Consider the following 24,385-nt stretch of genomic DNA (forward strand, 5'->3'; position numbering starts at 1 on the left):
CCTCTCTGTGGAGATGCTGATGATGTGGAAACTCATTGTAGCAGCTTCCACCTGCCTGGTGCAGGCCTGGGGCTGCTGTGGGGCTGTAACAGCAGATGTCAGGCCCTGGAAAGAGCTCCTTTTATGGGAGAGCACAGGGAAGAGGGTCAGATGGTGCAGACAGGGTGCAAGGACCCAATTTTGTGTCCCACACGTCCCTCCTGCCCCGGCTCTGCAGGGAGAACTCCTGAGCAGCAGCTGCAGCTCCCTCCCAGCAGAGCCATGTGCTGCAGGGATTTATTTCTCCTCCCGCCAGCCCAGAGCTTCACTCCCTACCAGTGCTGATCAGCCAAGGTGCAGGAGGCTGGGTGGCTCAGACACAACCTCCCTCTGTACCAGGGGGGGCTTCTCCAGCTCAGAGCCCCTCAGGTGCCCCCTCACAGGGTAAAAGGGCTGGAGGATGATCAGAGAAGCACAGAATTGGAAGGGACCCACAAGGATCATCCTGTCCAACCCTCAGCCCTGCACAGGCTCATCCCCAAGAGTCACCCCCTGTGCCCCAGAGGATCAGCCAAACCCTCCTGGAGCTCTGGCAGCCTTGGGGCTGTGCCCACTGCCCTGGGGAGCCTGGGCAGTGCCCAACCACCCTCTGGGGGAAGAACCTTTCCCTGAGATCCAACCTGAGCCTGCCCTGACACAGCTCCAGCCATTCCCTGGCTGCTGTCCCTGGTTCCCCCAGAGCAGAGCTCAGTCCCTGCCCCTCCTCTGCCCCTGCCCAGGAATTGGAACTGCACTGAGGTCTCCCCTCAGTCTCCTCTGCTCCAGCTGAACACACCAAGTGCCCTCAGTGTCCTCCCACGGCTCCAAAGCCAGGCCCTTCCCAACCTTGTTGCCCTCCCTTGGACACTCTCCAATGGCTCAGTGTCTCCCCTGCTCTGTGCTGGGAATGCCCCACGCCCTCCCTGGCCAGCCCCTCACCTGAGCAGTGGGGCAGGGCCCCGCTCCAGCGCCCGTCCAGCTGGCACATCCGCGTGGAATTCCCGACCAGCGTCCGCTTCCCGAGGCAGCTGTAGCGGACCACGGAGCCCACGGTGTGCTTGTCCCCCGAGATCTGGGCGTGGGGAGGGGACCCGGGGTGGCCACAGGACACCACTGCAGGAGACACAGGTGACAGCTTCAGCCCCACAGCGTGGGTTGGGTTGGAAGGCACCTCAAGGACCATCTCACTCCAACCCCCGCCGTGGGCAGGGACACCTTCCATGGGGCCAGGCTGCTCCAACCTGGCCTGGGACACTTCCAGCTTCTCTGGGTGACCTGTGCCAGGGCCTCAGCGCCCTCAGAGAGAAGCTCAATGCACAGAAAACAAAGACATGCAAAAATCTCTGGTTTTTTTTCAACCCCACGAACCCACACGTTTGGTCGTAAAACCGACCCGAGCTTCCAAAGCTTTGAGAACGCCCACAAATCCTCCAAGTCACCCTCAGCATTTTAAGGCAGGGGATCCCTGGCACTCAGGTGGCAGGCTGGGGGCTGAAGGATATCAGGCTCCAGGTTTTTAACAGGTAAATCCCCCCCTGGAGCCTCCCCAGCTGTGGTACCAGGGGATGTCACTTCTCAATTCCCCTGTGCAGGGTCTGCAGGGTGAGGACGGGACATGCTGCTCACAGAAGGAAAGGAAAATGTGCCCAAAAGTCCTTTGCATGGCCAGGTGTGGAGGGGTAATACAGAGGGGAAAAAAAGGATCAGCCATGGCTTTGGAACAGCTTCAGCCAGTTCAGATTCCAGGAGCTCCGTGGCCATTCCTTATCCAGGGAATGGGACTGCAGCTGGTTTTGTGTCCAAAAGGACAAACTGGCTGTGCTGGGGGGGTGGGTCCTGCCTGCACCACCAGCTCACTGGGCAACTAAGACACACTTTGGATCCTGATTTCTCCCAGTGTAGGAAAGGGGACATGGGGACATCACCACTGACATCCTCCCAAAATCCACAGACACCTCCTGGCCTGGGTGTTCCACGAGACCACTGGGAGGATTCTGTGTCCTTCCACAAAGCCAAACCATCACCCAGAACCTCCCAATCCCAACCCTGGTGGCAGAAAGAGCCAGGATCCTGGGAAAAAAAAAAAAAAGGGATAAAACCAGAGCAAGAGTGAGGAAGCAAATGCTCTTCAGCACCTGCTCTGCAGCAGAAGGAATTTATTCTGTATTTCCTTCGGTGTCATCTCCCTCCCCGAAAGCCCTGGGGATGAGTGGGAGTGTGTCCCCACTCAGGTGTCACCTCACTCAGGGGTGTCACCTCACTCAGGGGGGTGTCCCCACCCAGGTGAGCTGGGTGGGACACACCTTCCTTCCCAGGCAGGTTTTTGCTCCAGAGGTGCTTTTGCCCTTCTCCCCCTGCCCTGGTTTGGCTGGAGCTGCTCAGGAGCAGGAAAACCCACTGGGCTCTGCCTTCCCCTGCAGAGGGAACCCACCTCCAACGGGATCTCTCTCCTCACACCACCACCTTCCCCTCCACGGGCAGGACCTGGAGCCTACTGATAGAAGGATTCCCATGGATTCCCAAGGTTTTTACACTGAACTGAGCAAGAAGGAACTCCGCGGGCTGCAGCCCCGGGGTGGGTGGGATTGTTCTGGATTGTTCTGGAGCACTTACAAAGACACTGTGGGAGGGCACGGTCCCAAGTGCCATCCCCCTGACAGGTGAGGACGTGTGTCCCCAACAGGTAATATCCATGGCTGCACTGATAGGACACAGTTGTTCCAAAGCTGAATCTGTGGGGCCCGCTGGGCTGCACTTGCCGGACGCTGTTTTCCAGGTGCCCGGGGTCAGTACAGTTTACAACTGCAAACAAACAACAAAAAACCATCATGGCACAAACCAAAGGGGGTGACAGAGCAGAGGGTTCTCCAGGAAAGAGCAGGGAAATGGGGGGAAAACTGCAAATCACTCATGCAGTGAGTTAAAGGGGTGGGTTTTTCCCCCCCCCCCTCCTGGTCTTTTGTTTTGTTTTGAGATTCTTTAGGGTGGAAATAGGAAAAAAAAAGATGATTATTTCAAGGAAAAAGAGAGTCCAGGCAATGCTGCAGGGGCTCATCTGGCCATGCAAGGCTCAGCAGCAGAGCCTGGATCTCTGGTCCCAAACGGGGACACGCATTATCCAGTTGGGAATAAATGATCCTAAACTGGGATATGCATTAACCAGTTAGGAATAAATGATCCCAAACTGGGATGTACATTAACCAATTAAGAATAAATGATCCCCAACTGGGAAGTACATTACCCAATTAGGAATAAGTGATCCCAAACTAGAACATACATTAACCAAGGAGGAATAAGTGATCCCAAACTGGGATATACATTAACCAGTCAGGAATAAATGATCCCAAACTGGGACATACATTCTCCAATTAGGAGTAAGTGATCCCAAACTGGGATGTGCATTAACCAGTTAGGAAAAAAAGTGATCCCAATCTGGGACATACATTCTCCAGTTGGGAATAACCAATTCTTTGACTGACACAGCAACAGCATCAACGGGGATACTGGACTGAGGGAGTACAGAGGGAGGGAGTGCAGGGAGGGGAGGGAATTTGATAAGTGAACCTCAGTGCTGATCCCAGTGGAAGTTGGGCAGCCCAGCAGGAAAAGGGGCTCTGCACAAAACTGGGGAGGTTGGAGTAAAACTGCTCTGGGGTCACCAGGGCTGAGCTGGGATTTCCTGGTGTCCTCCCCACTTACCACCCACACCTCAATGCCTTGGAGGATGCAGGGCTGGGCAGGGTCAGAGAAAAGCCCCAGGGTAAAAGCAGCTTTGTTCCATGAGATCCCCCCCAGCCCTCAGAGCTCAGGCACCGCTCGCACACTCCAGGTTTGGCCGGCAGGAATTTCTGGGGGTTAGGAACTCAGAGAAGCCAGGGAGGAAGGCCCAGCCCTGCCCTGCCCAGTCTTCCTGAAGCACTCACCACGGCAGGAGGGCAGGGTGCTGCTCCACTGGCCGTTGGCCAGGCACTGGGACTGGGATGCTCCCTCCAGGCGGAAGCCGGGGTTGCACACGAACTTGGCCACGTCGTTGAGGTTGAACTGAGTGCCCTGGGTCAGGCCGTTGGCAGGGTTGCCAGGGTGGCCACAGGTGATGGCTACAAGCAGAAAGTGGAGATATTACCTATTTTTTTTTAATTTTATTTTTTTTTGTCCCCTGGAAGAAGGCGGATCATCCGTTTGTGAGAAATAATTGTGATTCGAGAAACAAATGGGTGGTGACATCCAAATAAAACAAACGGATTGTAAAACTTAATTACGCCCCCATAAAGAAATAAAACAGACCCTTACAAGGTCAAGGGGCCCTAAAACCTCCCTACTATCCCAAGAATAAAATATGGTAGAACTTTAAATCTTTTAGGCACCTGTTTGTCCAAGAGTGCATGAATTATGACCGGGTGTAGAGATAACCATTTAGCTTTAGCTGTAAGAAAACCCATATATTAAATACTTAGCAAAAAACCTGTAAAATGTCTATGTCTATGAGATAATTAATATGCATGAAGCAGCTAAGATAAATGCCAAATGTACACTGTGGTAGGTTGTGCAGATTTGGGAAACTTGTCCCCCATTTCTGTCACCCAGCTGGCTGTGCTTGCTTTTACCAGATAATAAACTCCTATTCAAAAACACGTTGGAAAAAGTCCTCGAGGTCGGAGAGCATAAAAAAAACCCCACCCCCATCAATCCTGAAACCTGCACTGCCTTCAAAGGTTTGGGACCAGCTCTGCTGAAATAGTGACTCAAGTGGAGAGCACGGGATCTTTGTTCATTTGACTGGCAGGAGGGATTCTCTGCATCACTCTCTGAGCACTGAGTGCCAGTATCCCACTGACTGACACCATAAATCCCCCAGAGCTCCTCTTCAAAAATCCCAGCTCCTGCTCTTCATCTACTGCCTCCCATCACTCTGGGCATCACACACCATCACAAAACCTGCTGCTCCCCCCTCTCTCCCTGCTGCCAGTCAGGTTTCTGCTCACTGCAGTAAAAAGTTACACCTGGAGGGAGAGTTAAAAGAGAGGGAAAAAAATATGAGAAAAATCAGGTTTCTAGCATATGGCCTGGAAAGGTTAAATCTGCCTGCTTGAAGTGGGAGAAACTTTGGGGGGAAACCTCGATTTCCAAAGCCCTGGAATGTGGGTGTTTGTGTAGTTCTTCTTCCTGGGGCTGATGTTGGTTTGAGGTGGAAGGGTGCAGGGTCCTGTCTGAGCTGCTCTGGCAACACCCAGGGAAGGGGAGAGGCAAAGGCTGGAGCAGCAGGAAGCACAGCCAATTCCAAAATTCCAAGGGAAAGTGCCTGGACCACTCCGCTGGTGACACAGGGAGGACACAGCCCCTGATTCCAGCCCAGCAGCGAGTTCCACTGCACAAAAGAAAAGTCAGGATAAACCATCAAGAGCTTTTTTGGCTGCTTAAGGGATGTGACACCCTGTGACAGCTGAGGACAAAGCCATATTGATTATTGTCATGCTGAAAAGGGGTAATGGCCCATCAGTACAGCTTTGCTGTGCAGCTGCCAGTGCCAGGAGAAGCTTGAGGGGAAGATGAAATCCCCACTAAAGATCCATAACACATTTGGCTGCCAAGGCTGGACTGTGCCACAGGGATGGCAATTTATTCCTTATGCAAGCTGATGGCAGGACAGGGCTGGAAAATGTGAAGGCAGAGAGACCTGCAGTGCTGCAGGTGTCAGGTGCTCTGAGGTGCTTCTGAACATGGTTACACGTGTTTTGGAACAGGTGAGGGATTCTGGCCCAGGAAAAAATAATTAAAAAAAAGGCTTCCCACAGTTGCCTGGATCAAAGAGAGCCACCCCCACAGAGGAGGCAACTGCAGCAGGTTTAAAGAGAACACACCAGGGCAGTGGGAGATGAGAATTTGCTCACACACAGCGTGCCCTGAGCTGTGTCACAGCAATAAAGCACCTCCTTCCAGAGCCCACCAGAGCTCTGCTTAACAGCCTGAAATTCCTGTTATCCACGAGGCCTAACGCTGTGTGACAGCTCCGAGTCATGGAATGGCCTGGGTTGGGAGGGACACTGAAACTCATCTCATTCCAACACCTTCCACCAGCCCAGGTTGCTCCAAGCTGGCCTTGGGCACTTCCAGGGATGGGGCAGCCACAGCTTCTCTGGGCAACCTGTGCCAGGGCCTCCCCACCCTCACAGGGAAGGATTCCTTCCCAATATCCCATCTATCCCTGCCCTCTGGCAGTGGGAAGCCATTCCCCTTGTCCTGTCACTAAGTGCTTTTGTAAACAGTCTCTCTCCACGTTTCTTGTCAGCCCTTTCAGGCACTGGAAGGCCACAACTGGGTCTCCTCAAAGCCTTCTCTTCTCCAGGTTGAATGATCCCAATTCTCCCAAGCCTTTCTTCAGAGCAGAGGTGGCTCCAGAACCTCAGATATCCCCCAAATTTTGGAGCCGCTGCTAACCTTGGCAACTTAATCCTTTTTTTTGTTTGTTTGTTTTTAGGCTGGAATCTGCACATTCACAGACAGGTCATTCCTTACTTCATATCTTGGTTTTGCTGTGCCTCAGCACTCAAAGCTCCAAACCAGACAGGAGGGATTGGAACAAACACCCGGAGAACCGGGATATGAAACACACGGATTGCACTGCCCATGATAAGGGGATGCTTAAACTTATTAACACCTTAGAGCTCCAGAGACTTGGTTAATTAGCTTATTTACTGGAAAGATAAAGGAGCAGGTTGTCCAAGGTGACCTGTGGGTGTGGAGCAGAGGAGTGAGACCGTGGTCCAGCACGGAGGGCGGGTCTCCAGGATGGTTGGCAGGGTTGTGTCAAACAGAAACCCAAAAAGAGGGTCTCTCCCCTGAACCCACACCTTCAGCTGGGCTCAGCCAGGACACATCTGGGCCCACAGTGGGATTTTCAGAGCAGAGGGAAGCACAGAAGCAGCAGATCCCAACACCCCCTGACCCTCTCTCTGAGGGTCAGCACCCTCGGGGGGTGTGTGCACAGCAACCCCCCCAGCCCCCTGGGTGAGCTGTGGGGTCTCTGGGGGGGTGCAGGGGAGGGGTCTGGGGGTCTCTGGGGGGTGGTGTAGGGGTTTGGGGGTCACTGGGAGGCTCTCTGGGGGTGCCCTTGACCCCCCCTCTGAGCCCCCCCCCAGCACTGCACGTGCCAGGACGACTGTTCCTCCAGCAACTGCCTGTTGAGCTGGGGAGGGCTCTGGGGGTCTCTGGGTGGTGCAGGGGGGTCTGGGGGTACCTGGGGGGTGTGCAGGGGTTTGGGGGTCTCTGGAGTGTTTGGGGGTGCCTGGGGGGGTCTCTGGGGTGCCCTTAACCTCCCCTGTGCCCCCCCCCAGCACTGCACGTGCCAGGACGACTGTTCCTCCAGCAACTGCCTCTGTGGGCAGGGGGGGTCTGGGGGTCTCTGGGTGGTGCAGGGGGGTCTGGAGATGCCTGGCGGGGTCTCTGGGGGGTGTGCAGGGGTTTGGGGGTCTCTAGAGTGTGTGGGTGGGTCTCTGGGGGTGCCCTTAACCCCTCCTGTGCCCCTACCCCCAGCACTGCACGGGCCAGGACGACTGTTCCTCCAGCAACTGCCTCTGTGGGCGGGGGGGTGTCTGAGGGTCTCTGGGGGGGTACGGGAGTTTGGAGTGCCCCTGACACGGCCCCCCACCCCTCCTCCTGCCCTCTGGCCACCCCCAGGGCCGGAGGGAGGTGCCAAGGTGCCCACATACTTACGCACACAGACAGGGGTCTTGCCGGACCAGCGGTGGTCCTGCTGGCAGATGCGCACGGACATGCCGATGAGGCGGAACCCGGGGCTGCACTGGTACACCACACTGCCCCGGTAGTTGTAGTTCTCCCCATTGATCTGCCCGTTCACAATGGGGCTGGGAACGCCGCAGTGGCCAGCTGGGGGGAAGGGACAGTCACTGGGAATCACTGGGAATCACTGGGAATCGCCATGGACGCCCCCGGAGGGCATCGCCCGCCCCCGAAACTCTCTGGGGAATTACAGAATCCCAGAATGGCTGGGGTTGGGAGGGACCTTAAAGATCATCTCGTTTCAACCCAGGGACACCCCCTACTAGCCCAGGTTGCTCCAAGCTGGCCTTGGGACACTTCCAGGGATGGGGCAGCCACAGCTTCTCTGGGCAACCTGTGCCAGGGGCCTCCCCACCCTCCCAGGGAAGGATTCCTTCCCAATATCCCACCCAAATCTCCCCTTTTCCAGCTTAAAGCCATTCCCCTTGTCCTGTCACTAAGTGCTCTTGTAAATAGTCTCTCTCCATGTTTCTTGTCAGCCCTTTCAGGCACTGGAAGGCCACAACTGGGTCTCCTCAAAGCCCTCTCTTCTCCAGGCTGAACAATCCCAATTCTCCCAAGCCTTTCTTCATAGCAGAGGTGCTCCAGAATCCCACCACCCTCCCAGGGAAGGATTCCTTCCCAATATCCCACCTAAATCTCCCCTTTTCCAGCTTTAAGCCATTCCCCCTTGTCCTGTCCCTCCAGGCCCTTGTAAATAGTCTCCCTCCATCCTTCCTCTCAGCTCCCTTCAGGCACTGGAAGGTCACAAACAGGTCACCCCAAAGCCTTCTCTTGTCCAGGCTGAACAATCCCAATTTTCCCAGCCTTCCCTCACAGCAACCTGTGCCTGGTACCACCCCTTATAGCAAAGGATTTCTTCCCAATATCCCATTTAACCAGTCCTCCTCCAGCTTGAGGCTGTTAATTCCAGACTCTGCTGTCATAAATAAACCAAAGCAGAGCAACCATAAATAAACACCAGTTTAAAGCTCTCAGGTCTCCGAGCACCTCGTGTCTATTGAGCAGTCAGGAATCAAAGTCTGCTCCCTTTTTAGATCTCCTTAAAACCCTACAGCTCCAGCAGAATTGGGAAGGGACCCCCAAGGACCATCCAGTCCAAGCCCTGGCCCTGCACAGACACCCCAACAATCCCACCCTGTCCCTCAGAGCGTTGTCCAAACCCTCCTGGAGCTCTGGCAGCCTTGGGGCTGTGCCCAAACCCTGGGGAGCCTGGGCAGTGCCCAACCAGCCTCTGGGGGAAGAACCATTTCCTAACATCCAACTTAACCCTGCCCTGAGTCCTGGCTTGGAGCAAGTAGCAGAACCCCTCAATTCCCTCCCAAAACACAACCAGGGCTCTTTCTAACACACCGTGGACGCTGCCACCGGGGCTCTTTTCCAACAAACCCCACACCTACCCAGACACCTGACCTCTGCCCCGCTCCAGAGCCCGTTGGCCATGCACTCCCTGACCCGGGAGCCCACCAGGGTGTAGCCAGTGTTGCAGGAGAAGATGGCTGTGGCCCCGTAGCTGGTCAGGGTCCCGATCTTGTTCCCGTTGGGAGGCGTCGGCAGGTCCCCGCAGGAGATAACTAGGACAGATCCCAAAAGCACCGTGAGCAAAAACCAGGCTGGGAGCAGCTGGTTTGGGAAGAACCTCCCCCAGTCACTCCTTACTGGACTAAGGAATGAGTGGGAAAGATTATTAAATAGTTACATGAGTAATAACAGTTCAGAGCCGTGTTAGACGAGGTGACAAATACAAGTGCTGTTAATATTTATGTTCAGGACACGAGGGGAGTGCTAAACACAGGCCAGGAAGAAACTAAAGGAGCTTTTCACACGGAAAGTTTCTCACACAGGAATATTTCTACCATTAACCCACTGTCAGGTGCAGTGGGAAACTTGACTTGTAGCAATTCCACAACATCACACGATCCCAGAATGGTTTGGGATGGAAGGGACCTGAAAGTCCATCTTGTTCCACCCCCTGCCATGGGCAGGGACATCTTCCACTAGCCCAGGTTGCTCCAACCTGGCCCTGGACACTGCCAAGGATGGGGCAGCCAGAGCTTCTCTGGGCAACCTGTGCCAGGGCTTCCCCACCCTCCCAGGGAAGGATTCCTTCCCAATATCCCACCCAAATCTCCCCTTTTCCAGCTTTAAGCCATTCCCCCTTGTCCTGTCCCTCCAGGCCCTTGTAAATAGTCCCCCTCCATCCTTCCTCTCAGCTCCCTTCAGGCACTGGAAGGTCACAATCAGGTCACCCCAAAGCCTTCTCTTGTCCAGGCTGAACGATCCCAATTCCCCCAAGCCCTTGTCCAGCGTTGCCTTGAAATGGCACAAAACTTCCAATGAAAAGTGACACCCAGCTTTTCCTCACACTGTGACCTCCAGGACAGAGCTGGCACCTGAAGGTGAGACCCACAGAGGACACCCAGGTGGGTTTGCAGCAGCTGGAGCCCTGCAGCCACAGCTCCCAGCCACACACTTCAGCTCCTTCTTTTGTAATCTTTATTTTCTCTGCCTCAAAGATCTGCAAACCCTCCGGAGCTCCTGCCCTCAGCGGGAAGCCAAGGGACTCACGCTGGGTGCTCGTGACCTCGGTGCTCTGCCAAGATCCTGTCATTTGAATTTAGGTGGCAATAAGGCTGAGGGAATAAAACGAGGTCAGGCTCCTGCTCCCGGATCTGGCGGAAGAGCTGGCAGGGGGGAAAAGTACATCTGTCACCCACCCCGCAGTCACATCTCCACAAACAAAGGGAGGCAGGAGGGAAGGAGAGGTTTTTCTCTCTCTGTCTGCACTTGGAGAGGAAAAAAAACCTCCACCTTTGACAAAAGGGAAGATCCAAAGCACAGCAGTCGTGGCAGAACAACTGAGAGCTGCTTGTTTGCCCAGAGTGGTTTTGATTTACGGGTGACACCGCTACCCTTGTAAACCTGGTGTTTGCACGGAGAGGGAAGAGGGGAGGTTTTGCACCAGCAGGTTTTATTTTTTTCCTTCTTAAAAGCAAACTTCAGAGCATCTGGCAGCGGTGACAGCAAAGCTGCTGGGACCCGACAGCTCAGAGCGCTTGAGCTCACCCAGAGCCGCTCGGATCAAACCAAGAATCACATCAGGACCTGACCTCTCCCTGTATCCAAACCCTCTTCTAACAGAGAGTTCTGGTGCATCCACCTCAGGTGCTGCCAAGAGCAGCCAGGGCTGTGGTGTGGCTGCACCAAGCAAAGGGAAAAAACAGGCCCCCCACCCCCTGCGAGACCGCCCTGCCCCGAGTGCCCCTGCTCTTACTTTTACAGGTGGGCATGGGCTCCCCTATGCTCCACTTGCCGTTGGCCTGGCACCTGATGACCCTCTGGCCCGTGTAGTAGTAGCCAGGGTCGCAGATGAGCATGAGCTGGGCATTGTAGTGGTACTGGATCTCGTAGGTGAGTCTCCACCGGCCGTGCTCCACCGCGATGCTGCCGATGTCGGGACAGGCGACGGCTGGACAGGGGGGGTGCAGGGCCAGGGGGGGAAAAGGGGACAGGAAAAGGTGTTAATGGGTGTTTGATTGTTACAGTGTCCAAAGGAAGCAACAAGGATGGGAAGGGACTTGATTTGAAGCTGTGTGAGGACACTGAGGGCACTTGGTGTGTTCAGCTGGAGCAGAGGAGACTGAGGGGAGACCTCAGTGCAGTTCCAATTCCTGGGCAGGGGCAGAGGAGGGGCAGGGACTGAGCTCTGCTCTGGGGGAGCAGGGACAGCACCCAGGGAATGCTGGAGCTGTGTCAGGGTAGGCTCAGGGTGGATCTCAGGCAAAGGTTCTTCCCCCAGAGGCTGGTTGGGCACTGCCCAGGCTCCCCAGGGCAGTGGGCACAGCCCCAAGGCTGCCAGAGCTCCAGGAGGGTTTGGCTGATCCTCTGGGGCACAGGGGGTGACTCTTGGGGATGGGTCTGTGCAGGGCTGAGGGTTGGACTGGATGATCCTTGTGGGTCCCTCCCAGCCCAGCAGACTCTGTGACTCTGTGAGTGTGGTGGGTTTTCAGTGCGGAGACACCACCCGGACAGGTGGGAAACCAAAACCCCACCAGGGGGGACGTTTCTCCAGTTGCTCAGGATCAGAAACACGGTGTCCTGAACAACCACACCCACGGGGCAAAGCCATCCATGCTACAGGTGGGAGACACCACTGACTGGACAGCCAGAATTCCCGGTGGGATGTGCTGTTCCCACACTCACCCACGCACTGGGGGGGCTGGTTCCCGTTGCTCCACTGCCCCGACTGCAGGCACTCGGTGCTGGGCTCCGATCCTGGCTGCAGCTGGAAGCCCTGGTTGCAGTGGTACACAGCCTTTGTGCCCACTGTGTACTCCTTGCCAAAGACAACCCCGTTCCTTGGGGCTCTAGGAACTCCACAGGACAGAGCTGGGAAAAAAAAAACACGGCCCAGAAATCAGTCAGCTTCCCGTTTTATCCTGGATTTGTGGAGAGCCCGAAGTGCAGCTCCCAAACCCTCCTATTCACAGAATCACAGAATGTGCTGAGTTGGAAGGGACCCACAAGGATCATCAAGTCCAACCTTTGGCCCTGCACAGGACTGTCCCCAAAAGTCACACCCTGTGCCTGAGAGTATCACCCAAACACTTCCTGAACTCTCACAACAGCTCCAGAAGCTGCAGGGAATGTCCACTTCCACAGAGGATCATCTTTTCAACCCTATCAGCAGGGTAACAGCAAAGCCAACACTGAATTCCAATTTCTCCTGGAAGAGAACTCTGGCTGTACTTTCCATAATATCTGTAACACAAAATGCATCAGCACAGCACTCCAAAGTTTTCACACAGAGATAACGGATTCGATAGCGAGAACGCTTTGTATTTACATCCCACAGCAGCAACAACTCCAAACCCCTCTCCAAGAGCACTTCTGGATTACATAAGGCAGCAAATTGTGTAATTATGTTGTGGCAGAAGGAAGGCTAAATTTAGAGTTACGGCTGAGGAGGTAAAGGGGGGGGTGTTCAGGGGAAAAATGGATAAACGGGCACAGAGCCAAGAGATGGAAGTGCTTGGGAGAGGAGGCTCTGCACCACTCCTGCTGAAACCCTGGGCTCTGCAGCCAGGGGAGCCCCAAACAGGGCATGGAGGGGACAGGCAGGCCCCAGAGAGGGACAGAGCAGAGCCACATTCACTTCTGCTGCAGGACACGAGCAGCCCTGACACCCTCCTTCCCTCCCCTGGGAATGCCAGCGCTGGGAGCCCCTCACTCACAGCTGCTCTTCTCTCTCAGCATTCAAAGGAGCTGGGAAACCAAACCCAGACCTGCCTCCAAAACCCCCCTGTGGGTTCCCATCCCTCTCCAAGCCTTGGCCCTGGGGAAGCCCATCTTGCTGGAGCTGGAGGTGACTAACCGACCCATCTGGACAGGGTGGGATGGCCAAGGGGAAGCTCCACTGGGAGACCACCAGCCAGTGGGCTGCCAATGCCTCTGTGGGGCTCTGAGAGGAGCAGGAGATGCCACAGAGCACAGCCCTGCAGGCCAACACCAAACCCACCCCTGTCTGCATTTCCAAACTGCTCTGAGGGACATCCATCCCCTCCTGGAGGAGCCAGGGCTGCTCCTGCTCCTCGTGCAGGAGCTGGAGGCTGAGCCTGTGTCTCCTGACCCAAGTGCTGACACTCCAACACATTCACCTTCCCGTCATTCCCTCTGCACAACAACCAGGGCTGGAAAACCAGCAACCTTAGAGAAGTGACCCTGTGGTGACAGGGACCCCACTGAGCTGGAGAAGAGACACCAAATGAGTGTGTGCAGCAGCAGCAGCACAGCCCCGGAGCTTCCCACCACTCCCCCAAGGTCCAAGCAGCTTTTATCCCACTCCTGCTCCTCCTGGGATGCTGGAGCAGGATCCCCCAGCGCTGGCAGGGGCTGGTGTTGCTCAGAGGTGTGAGCAGTTCTGCAGGATCAGGCACATCCCTGGCTGGGCTGATAATCACAGGGATGTCACTCCGGCGGGCTCAGGAGCTCTCTCCAAGGCTGGGTGTCTAGACAAGCAGCCACACTGAATACCAATTTCATTCCCAGGGAAAAGAGGGGACCTGGGAAGCCCAACCTTTTCCCTTCCACCCTGCAGTTCTGTTATTCCTTTCCGTTGCATCCGGCCACGGGGGCTGGGGGGGAAGCTGAGCCCTTCCCACGTCACCAACCCCACCAAAACCTTCTCCCTTCTCCCTTCCATTCTCTTCTGCAGCCTGAGGCTTCCCCAGAACTCATCCCCACTATTTGCCCCCAGGAAAGTGAGGCCCAGGGAGGGAAGGGAGCCCAGGGCCAGCTGTGCTCCAGCTCAGAGAGGCTGAGCTCCCTCTTGCCTTCATTTCAGAGGATCCCAGGATGGGTTGGGTTGGAAGGGACCTTAAAGCCCATCCAGTCCCACTCCCTGCCACGGGCAGGGACACCTTCCACTAGCCCAGGTTGCTCCAAGCCTTGTCCAGCCTGGCCTTGGACACTTCCAGGTATGGGGCATCCACAGCTTCTCTGGCAACCTGTGCCAGGGCCTCACCACTCTCACAGGGAAGGATTCCTTCCCAATATCCAACTTAAACCTACTCTCTGTCACTCTGCAAACATTAGTAAGTTTTTATTTACAGAGCCCCACACGAAGCAAGAGATGTTTGATTTTTGGAGTGGCAATAAACCTGACCCCTGCTCCAGAGGCTCAAGCTGTGGGCAGGATCCCCCAGAACCAGGGATGGCAGAGGTTCTTCCAGGGCAAATCAAAGCAGTGTTTGGCTCAGAGTCACCCACAGAGAGCAGGGTCCAGGGCAAAAGGAGAAGGGGCAGCTCTGGGGGCTCAGAGGTGCAGGAACTCTTGTCTGCTGGGAGAAGGGACAGAGGCTGGGAAAGCAAGGCTGCAGCTGGGATTCCAAAAACAAAGTTGCTTAAAAATAGGCAGCAGAGAGAGAGAAGGCAGTATTAGATCATGGAGTGTTCTCCCCTCTGTGCCAAGGCAGGATTATTCCCTGCAGAATATTCTCTGCTGCCTCCAGAAATGTCAGCGAGGACGGAGCACGTAGTAAAGATTATTCAGAGGGGATGGGGAAGGGGGAGAGGATTATGAGCTGGCAGAAAGGAGCTTTGGGAAATGGCACTTGTTAACCAGACTGAGTGTTTATGGGCACCCCAGTTCCCCTCCTCCTGCCACAGCTGACTGGGGGGTAATTTATACTGTTCCCAAATCTCTGCTGGGAGGTCCCGGCCACCTGAAAGGATGAGAATTTGAGCACAGCCCAAAGCAAGAGACTGCCAGTTGGCTTTGAGACAGCAATCTGGAGGGGAAAAAAAAAAAGGATGTTGGATTTTATGTAGCTGAAGGAAAAGTGGAGCCAGCCCTGGCCACTGCTCCAGGCCTTGGGGGGGAGCTGCTCCTCCACCAATTCTCTCCCAGCTCTGGCTCACTGCTGCTCACTCACCCATCCCAAGGCACTGGCCAGGGTTAAGATTCCTGATAGAAATCCAAGGAAACACAAAGGGTGACTTGCCCCAAGGGCTTCTTTCAGCCTCAGGATCTAACATGCCCAGCAAGTTCTCCTTGCTGGAGGAAGACAGGCTCTTCCAGAGGGACACCCAGCACCAAGATCCTGAGCAAGCTGCTCTTTGCACAGTCAGTGGGGACACACACCCCTCCCAAGGGGAAACTGAATCAGGAACCCACCTGAAATGCTGGGAATCAGCCCCCAAATTCTTTCTCTGCCATGGAGTGGCACCATGGACTGTGCCCATCATGCTCCTGACATGTCACACCTTCAGCTGAAGGTGCAGGATGGGAATTGGTGCTCCCAGTGCAGCTCCCATGGGAAATCCCTGCCCACAGTGCAGATTTGGGGTGCTCAGCAACACCACAGGAGCTTCCCAACATTTCCAGGCCTGTTAGGGACAAGCCATGGATGGTCTGGCTCTGATTCCTTCCCTGCTGACCTGGGAACTGCTGCTCAGGGACTTGTTTCTGTTTTGAACCCTGGCTGTCAGGGTCACCCCATCCAGGCACATCCTCTCCCAACCTCCCCACACATCCCCCCTGGATCTCCTCCCCTCCTTCCCATTTTAAACCCAGTCCCCACACAGCACTACCCCTCTGGAAGTAAATCCAGCTTTTGGAGCTGCACACGAGGCTCAGGTGACATTCCAGCAGCACTGCAGGGCAGTGAAGCTGAGCAGCACTTGTACCTGTTCTGGATTACATGATTCTCCTTCAAAAAAAAGATGCAGTAAATCAGAGGGATCCCTTGCTCTGGGCTAAGGGAGGCACAGTTGCCATGACAGCCCTCGCTGTGCTGTTCAGCTGCTCCTTCCAGCACTTGGCTTTGCCCCATCCTGTTTTCAGGGAGGCTAAATCCCTACCTGAGCCCATGCCCAGCTTCCCAACTACCCCTTTGCCAGTGGGATGGGGTGGCAGGATCTCCATTTACTGCTTTCCACTCACATCTAAATCAACTCCAAAGGGAAACGAGCAGCCACGGCACAAAGCCGCCCTTCAGAGGTGCAACTCCCGAAGGGCCCGAACGATTCAGGAGCACAGAAAGGATTTTTTTCAGGGCTTCTTGGTACCTCCCACACTAAACAATCCCACTTTTCCCTCCAGCCTGGCCTGGCCAGCAGTGCAGACACTGCAGTGAGCTGGTGGTGCCTGTGCTGTCTCTGTTCCCTGGCTGGTTTCCAGGGAAGTCGATGCAATATTAATCCCCAGCGCTCGGTCCCCTTGGAACATGGATGAATGTTCAAAGACACTGAAAGGCTTCATCAGAATAAAGATGGGCATTTTAGCAGCACAAAGGGACGGGGATGATTGGTGGGTGCAGAAAAAGGTGCAATCAGAAAATGAACAGAGAGAGAATGGGATGGAACAGAAGCAAAACCCCGCCGGGGCACAGTGCCCTGTCCCCCCTCCCTCCCCTGCCTGGAATTTGCTCCATGCTGGGCATGACATGTCACAGAGATTATGGTTAATTAGGAGGAAATGTGGAAAGAACAACCACATGCCTAAATCTTAGATGAAGCCAACAGGAACCACGTGAACCCTCAGAAATTTCTCGCCCCCCGTTGACACAAACAGACCTAAGAGGGCACTTCCAGAATTACTGAAGGAAGTTCCAGCCACTAAAACAGAGCAGGACCCCTACTCCTGGCAGCCTTTCCAGATCCTCCCAGGCCTTTCCAGATCCTCCCAAGCAATAGCTTCTCCCACTCTCAACCAAGGCCTGGCTGTGCGGTCGCTGAGGGTTCAAACACTTCTGCCCTGGGAGCCTTCACACAGATGATTTTTTAATCACCCATTCTCAATGTCCCCAAACACTTACTCCCTTCCCTCTTTGCCCATCTACTCCCAAGGACCTGCACACGAGGATCACCCCTCAGTGCCCACCTGCATGCCCGACTCAACGGGGAATTAGAGGAATTCCGATATTTTGGTAATTTGACCGCCGCCTCCTCCGTCCTCCCCGCAGCTGCTGGATCTTTATAACAGCTCAGTGCTCTCACCTTGGCACAGAGGGATGGCCTCCCTCCAGTGGAAGTAGCCCTGGGGGTGCTGGGTGCAGGTGCTGGTGCTGTGCCCGGCCAGGCGGTACCCGGAGTCGCAGCCGAAGCGGACGGAGCTGCCAGGGCTCAGCCCGGTGTGGCTCAGGATCATCCCGTGGGCTGGGGGCTGGGGGAGGCTGCAGTAAGGAGCTGGAGAGGGGCAGGAGAAAAGAAATCAGCCCCTGGATGGGGCAGCAGCAAGGGAATTCCCTTCCCGTTTTCGGGACTTACACCCCGACCTGAGGCTGTGCCAGATCTGTGATGGATAAACATAAAGTCAAAGGGGGAAGGGCAAAGGGGCTCCAGTCCAAGTTTCACTCAGCTCTGGAAATAAAGACTAATTTCTGATAATTAAATATTACTTAATTCATTTACTGAGTAAAGTCATTATTTATTTAGGACGTACTGGCAAGTTCTCAACCCGGTTTTATAACTTCCATTAATTAAGATTTGCCAAGTTCTGAAACACGGTAACTCATTTGAAGGAGTTCCCAGCAAATATTCGCTCTTCAGCAGTGGGTTTGTGCTGAGTGAGCAACCAAGAGCCCCTGGTCCTGCTCCCAAGAGCTGGAGGAGAACACCTGAGCACAGTGTGTTTAACCACGTGAGACACCATCAGCCACAGGGAAGTTGTGCCTCGTGCAGCTCCTGACACAGGTGCTGATGTTTTGGGATGTTCATCTTCCAACATCTCACAACGAGAGCACATGATAATTCAGGAACACAGCAATCTTTGGGATGGGTTTCCTTCATCCAGATCCAGAACCACTTCATCTATACAATCATGGAATCATTAAGGTTGGAGAACACCTCAAAGGGCATCAAGTCCAATCATTAACCCACCACCACACCACATCCCCAAGCACCACATCTACACATTTTTTGAACACTTCCAAGGGCTATGACTCCACCACTTCCCTGGGCAGCCTATTCCAATGCCTGACCACCCCCTCATCAGGAAGCCTTTTCCAATATCCAATCCAACCCCCCCTGGAATCAATGACACTCTACATCCTGGTTCTGATTCTGAGGAGCAGTTGAGAAGCCAACCAAAGAACCCCCAGAGCCTGATTTGGGCTGTGTTTCCACAAATCCCAACAACTGTCCCATTTAAAGAAAAGGGCAAAAAGCAACAGTGCAAACAAAGCTTTTCAAGGTTTCTTCCTGGACTTTCCCCTGGTCATGACTCTTTAATTTCGGTTCTGATTCTTCAGAGTGGTGGAGAAACCAGCCAAGGCTTCGAGGTTTCTCCTGGGCACAACCTGCCTTTCCTTGGCAGCTTCTGCCCTCACAGATGGTCTGTGCCCCTCTGCAGGAACTTTGTGGAGACCCCTGGCTGAGGAGGAGCCCCCTCAGCCCTGCTGGGAGCTCACCAGAGTAGCGGATTTTGAAGCCTTTCCTGTTGTAGGCGTGATCCGAGGACCAGCGGAGGAAGACGTTGTTCCCGCTGCTGGTCACGGTCAGAGGGGCTGAGTAGTTCCCACTCAGAGACAGGAGCAGGGGACTCTGGCCAGAGGGACCTGGGGGGGGAAGGAGGGAACAGGGAAAAGTCAGGGCTGACACAGAGTCACTCGTGGTCCTTTGGAACAGGAGGAACAGGAGCGTTGAGGAGTCGCCGCCCGGAGCCGTCGCTGTGATCCCGGGAACACGAGTCTGGCAGGGCTGGCACTGGCTCCTGGGAACCCCACGGCAAATAGAGCCCAGCTGATCACAGGAAGACCAGGATTTGCTCCAGGCAAGATGCCTCAGGCTCAGGTCCCAGCGGGGCAGCTCCAGGAGCACCAGCACAGCACTCGTGTTCTGCACTGGTCATGGAGCTGCTTCCCTGGGAATGCTGACAGATCCCCCCTCTGGGCCTGAAATCCCTCTCCAACCCTGGGAACTCGTGGGCCTAGAGAATTTGGGCTGCCTGGTCTTCAGGGATGAGAATTCCCACCTTCCCAGCTCATCCCTGGCAGCAATCCCTGCTCCCATTCCTCCCAGGAGCTCGCTAACTCCTGCCCCTTCGAAAACCACTTTAGATCCATCCAAAAATCAAATCACTGATGTTTTCTTATGCAGAGAATCGATGAGGCTTAGGAGGAGCTCCAAGTTCAGCAGAAGGTTACAGGCAGTGCAGTGGGAAGCTGACTTTGGAGTGCTCTGGGAACAGGGATAACCACTAACAAACCTCTGTCATTCCTTTCCTTCCCCCTTGACTGCCACCAAGTCACGGAATTACAGAATCACGGGGTGGTTTGGGCTGGAAGGGACCTTAAAGATCACCCAGTTCCAACCCCCCCAGGCCCAGGGGGTGGATCTCTTACCATCAAAGATCTCAAACTCGTCGTACTGCTTCTCACTGAGGAAGTACTCGATGGTGAGGGAGATGTTGTACCCAGGCTCCACCTTCACCACCCAGGAACAGGTCTGGAAGTGGGGGTAACTCCCCAGGAAGCTCTGGCTGAGGATCACACCAGTGGAGTCTGTCATCACCTGGTTCATGGGGCAGTGAACTGCAGGAAACGTGGAGGAGAGACAACACAAAGGGAATTTTCCTGTTTGTCAGAGGGAGGATGAAAACACAAGATACTGTGGCCAAGAAGGTCTGTCTTGATGAGCCAGGCCGAGGCAGAGCACAGCTCTGCACACCTTGGCCCCTGGGGCTCATGGAGAACCCCCAGAGCCTGATCTGGGCTGTGTTCCCACAAATCCCAACAACTGTCCCATTCAAAGAAAGGGGCAAAAAGCAACAGTGCAAACAAAGCTTTTCAACATCCCTTTCAAAATGAGCAGCCCCACAACCAAACAACTGTCCCTGAGGGACAAAAGGCTCCCCAGGAATCCCTGGAAACGCTCTCTCCTGGGTTAGAACAAAGTGTGGAACTACAGGTTTATCTCAGGTCACCCACGGAGTCATTATCTGGGACATAAGAACTCCAACTCCTTCCTCTAATCACTACACCCCATTCAGCTCCTGGAAATACAAAACCCAGCTGAAAGCACTACAGACAAAAAGGCCAACGAAAATACCCCAAAAGAGGGGGTAAACACACACAGAGGGAGCAGAAAGCACAAAGAAAGGGATCTTTATTTATCCATAATTGCCACTAAACCCCAGTGCAAACGCTGGGCTCGTATGAATAGAAAATAGCCAGAAGTACCCAGAAAGAACAGTGTATTCTTTCCAAATCCTTAATCCCATCAGTGATTTTTTGACCTCTAGAAATTGGTGGCCAGATGTAATTTAAGCAGTCCCTTTACCCCCAGGCTAACAACCACCAGTAAATAATTGAATGACCTCCCTTCCTCTCCTTCAGCTCGTGCTTTTTCAGAGCGAATAAAGCCATAGAAAAATATCCCATTATATGGTAAAAATGCCCAGATAGGAGGGAATGAAGGAGATGAAATAATCGCTGCTGGAGTGAACAAAAGCCCCAGCAGGAAGGCAGAGGATAAAAAAAAGAACATGGGAGCAGGGAAGCATCTCTGGGATCCCTCCTGAGCAGCAGCAAGGTGTACAACCAGCGTGCTGGGCCTTTCATTCCTCTCCTGTGTCAGACATTCCGTGGCACTGACTGAGGAGCTGTTCCTTTAGGATTGTCTGCCTGCTCCTCCTCCAGCTGTTCCTGTGGTTCTGGCAGCCCAGCACTCCTCCCCTTCCCAAGGGAAGGACATCTCCAGTGGCCTGGAGAGTGCAGCAGTGTCACAGCACTGCTTGGGGAAGGACAAGCTCCAAGTGCCTCCCTGAACACTTGGGGTACAATCCAGGGGTACCCAGCACGAGGCAACCCCCCCCCCCAGACCATGTGGAGAGCCCAGAGAATCCCTGGAGCCAGCAAGGGGTGGAGGAACAGGAATTGGAACACTTTGGGCACTGAACAGGCTCCCTGGGGTTTGGTCACAGCCCCGAGGCTGCCAGAGCTCCAGGAGGGTTTGGACAATGCTCTCAGGGACAGGGGGGGATTTTTGGGGTGTCTGGGCAGGGCCAGGGGTTGGACTGGATGGTCCTTGGGGGTCCCTTCCAGCTCAGGATGTTCTGTGATTCTCTGAACCTTCCCTCATGGTTTATCAGAGCTGCTGCACCAAACCCCCCAGTCACCCTCTCCCTGCTGCTCACTGGGTGCTGGGGGAGCCCAGCCAAGGAGCTCAGCCCTGCCCTGCACAGGGGGGGTCTCACCTCCCTCCTCACAAGGTCCTGATGGGAAGTTTAGCACTCCTGGGACCCTGGAGATGGGGAGAATTCACCCCAAAGATGCAGAATGTGCAAGGAAACCTCCCCCAGCTCCCTCCCTCAGCCATCCCCCCACTTGGGAACAATCCCTGGGCAGGGAAGTGCAGGGACTGTGGGACCACCACCCTGGGCACCCCCAGCTTTACCTTCACACGTGGGGGGAGGCCCCTCAAACTGGAGGTGAGTGCCGAGTTTGCAGGTCAGGATTTCGTTTCCAATCAGGGTGAAGCCGGGCAGGCACCTGTACCTCACTATGTCACCTGCAGACAGGGGCAAAAACCACTTCAACCCAAGGGAAGGATCAGGGAATTCATCCAGGTTGAACCGTGCCCTGGGATGGGGGAACCCTGGGCTGCAGAGACCTCTTGGCTGTGCCTCTGCCACCCAGAACAGGCAGAAACAAAGGGTGTAAATCCAGAAGTAAAGGGTGTAAATCCAGAAGTAAAGGGTGTAAATCCAGAAATAAAAGGTGTAAACAAAGAAATCAAAGGTGTAATTACAGAAATAAAAGGTATAAATAGAGGAATAAAGGCTGTAAACACAGAAATAAAAGGTGTAATTACAGAAATAAAGGGTGCAAACACAGAAATAAAAGGTGTAAATACAGAAATAAAAGGTGTCAATACAGAAATAAGAGGCACGCTGGAATCCCACTGGGATGAGCTGCTGTCGTGACACTGGGACTGTCACGATTTTGTGAAGTTATTTCAGGTGGAGACTTCCCTCCAAGAAAAATCCCTTCCCTTTAAGAAAAATCTTGGCTACTTCAGTGGCTGCAGACACTGAAAACGTGGCTGGAACCGTGAGCAACACCCAGAAAACCCACAAAGAGCATCGTGGATGTGGCTGAAAAGGTTCTTGGTAAATAAAGGAATAAAGGTCTCTGAGCTTCCACACAAGGCTCTGTGAGAAACACCCGCAAACTGTGAGTGTGCCAAAGATTCCTGAGCATTCCCAAACACTCTCCCAAAAGCCAAAGCTGTGCTGAGAGGGACAGGAAAAGTCCCAAAAGCCTCGGGACAAGGGGAGCAGTTTGACTCCAGGTCGGTGCTGGTGTTGGGCAGGGTCAGGCACAGCTCCTGATGTGGGAGGGTGTGTGTGTGTGTTCCCAAGGGCATTCCCAGCAGCTGGAGAGGGGGGAAGGAGGGATGGGAGGGTGAGGAGAGGTTACCTATGTTGAACTCCTCGTTCTCGGTGATGATCTCGGCGTTGGGGACCATGGTGGGAGGCTGGCACCGGAACAGCTGGTAGGCTGGAAGGGCAAAAAAAAAGAGCAGCAGGTGTTCAGCTGGGGGTGAAAAGCCATAGGATGGACTCAGGGAAAACCCTCCCCCTCCCCACGAGGAGGAGGAATTGGCAAAATGCAGCCAAAGCCCTCTGAACCCCGTGGAGATGGATCCGGGAATTTGTGTCCCCCAAAGTTTCTCACTCCCGGTGGGAATCAGGTTTGGGTCAGTCCAGGGGAGGTTCTGGTGCAGGTCAGGGGAGATGGAGGTGCCTGCACAGTGTCAGTCCCTTTGGAGGGCACTGAATGGTGACCAAGGGTGAGGTAACGTCCACCAGCACCTTTTTGGGATACTGAGGGAAGATCTTGGGGACCTCGGTGGGATCTGGGCAGTCACAGAGGAGGGAGAACCAGCCCAGCTCCAGCTCCAGTAATTACTCAGGGAATTCCATCCTTAATGCCTGTCCTTCAACAGGGATCTCAGAATTCACTGATTTCTTTTTAACCCAGAGTTATTAATTTCTTCCAGAAAGAATTCCAGGAGTGCTGGTGCTTCCAACTGCACTTCCAACTGCAGATCCTCCTTGGAGTTCACAGAGTGACCTGTGCAAGGTCAGTGTCAGTGCTCACAGAAGGCAAAACAGGGCAAAATTTGTACTCTTTGCCTCATTAGGTGTTTTTTTGGGGGTACCATGTGGCTCAACGGGAAGAACTCCAGTTGAGGGGCAGAAATTAATTTTCTTTAGGGCAAATTCTCCACCGAAAATTAAATCTCAGCTCACAGTGAGCAAAAGGAAAGCAGGTGCTCAGGAGAAGGGGGGTGCTCACAAAAACAAACACCCCAGAGCTCTGAGCAGGGGTAAATTGGATATATTGGTTCCCAGCAACCAAATGAATATTAATGCCAGACATTTTCTGCTATTTGCTCAGCACTTCCCTGCACTCTCTGCTCCCCCTGCACCTGACCCCAGACAGGCAGAACTTCCCCCTGAAATTCAGATCAGCCTTCTCATTTAGGAGAGACTGGAGATGGGGTTGCCCCTGAATATCAATTCCTGCCAAACCCCACCATGGATGTGGAACTCTGCACACCCACAGGAGGGCTGGCAGGCCTGGCAGCACCTTAATGAGGTGAGGATGGTGGTAAAATGCCCTGTTGTCTTGCCCTGATCTCCTTACTCCATGAGATGGGGCAGGATAATACTTTTCCAAAAGTATGTGGGAGAGCAGAGTGTTTGCAGGGAACACAGGGGCTTCTCACCTGTCCTGGGTGTGCAAGGGGAGGAAAACACAAGCACGTGACACTGGAGGGGTCCTGAGCCTCCAGGGCTGGTGGGAGGTGCCCCTGCCCATGGCAGGGGGCGGAACTGGGTGATCTTCAGGGTCCCTCCCAACCCAAAGCATCCCATGGTTCTATAAATGAGACTTTCATAACAGGCCAAGCAGTTGCCAGAGTGGCTACAGGTTCTAAATGACTGTTAAACCACCCCTGATCCCTTCCAGTCCCAATCCCAGACTTTACACCTCAATATAAAACCCCCTCAGATTATTATTACTATTATTATTATTATTATTATTATTATTATTAGGGAATG

The 24,385-nt window shown here is 54.2% G+C and overlaps 1 protein-coding gene across 3 annotated transcripts in view; it reads right to left on the minus strand.

Moving 5' to 3' along the window:
* Positions 1 to 24,385, minus strand: part of CSMD2 (CUB and Sushi multiple domains 2) — a 264,720-nt gene that overhangs the window by 24,354 nt on the left and 215,981 nt on the right. For all 3 annotated transcript variants that reach the window (XM_032709961.1, XM_032709960.1, XM_032709962.1), the window contains 12 exons: positions 22,737 to 22,817; positions 21,712 to 21,825; positions 19,659 to 19,847; positions 18,726 to 18,872; positions 17,314 to 17,502; positions 12,019 to 12,204; positions 11,090 to 11,284; positions 9,216 to 9,389; positions 7,729 to 7,902; positions 3,942 to 4,115; positions 2,632 to 2,820; positions 958 to 1,131 (listed from right to left, as the gene is read on the minus strand). In XM_032709961.1, the coding sequence (XP_032565852.1) occupies positions 958 to 1,131; positions 2,632 to 2,820; positions 3,942 to 4,115; positions 7,729 to 7,902; positions 9,216 to 9,389; positions 11,090 to 11,284; positions 12,019 to 12,204; positions 17,314 to 17,502; positions 18,726 to 18,872; positions 19,659 to 19,847; positions 21,712 to 21,825; positions 22,737 to 22,817 (1,986 nt within the window). The remainder of the gene's footprint in view (positions 1 to 957; positions 1,132 to 2,631; positions 2,821 to 3,941; positions 4,116 to 7,728; positions 7,903 to 9,215; positions 9,390 to 11,089; positions 11,285 to 12,018; positions 12,205 to 17,313; positions 17,503 to 18,725; positions 18,873 to 19,658; positions 19,848 to 21,711; positions 21,826 to 22,736; positions 22,818 to 24,385) is intronic.

This window comes from Chiroxiphia lanceolata, chromosome 24, assembly GCF_009829145.1.
Source record: "Chiroxiphia lanceolata isolate bChiLan1 chromosome 24, bChiLan1.pri, whole genome shotgun sequence".
In the NCBI taxonomy this organism is placed as follows: domain Eukaryota; kingdom Metazoa; phylum Chordata; class Aves; order Passeriformes; family Pipridae; genus Chiroxiphia; species Chiroxiphia lanceolata.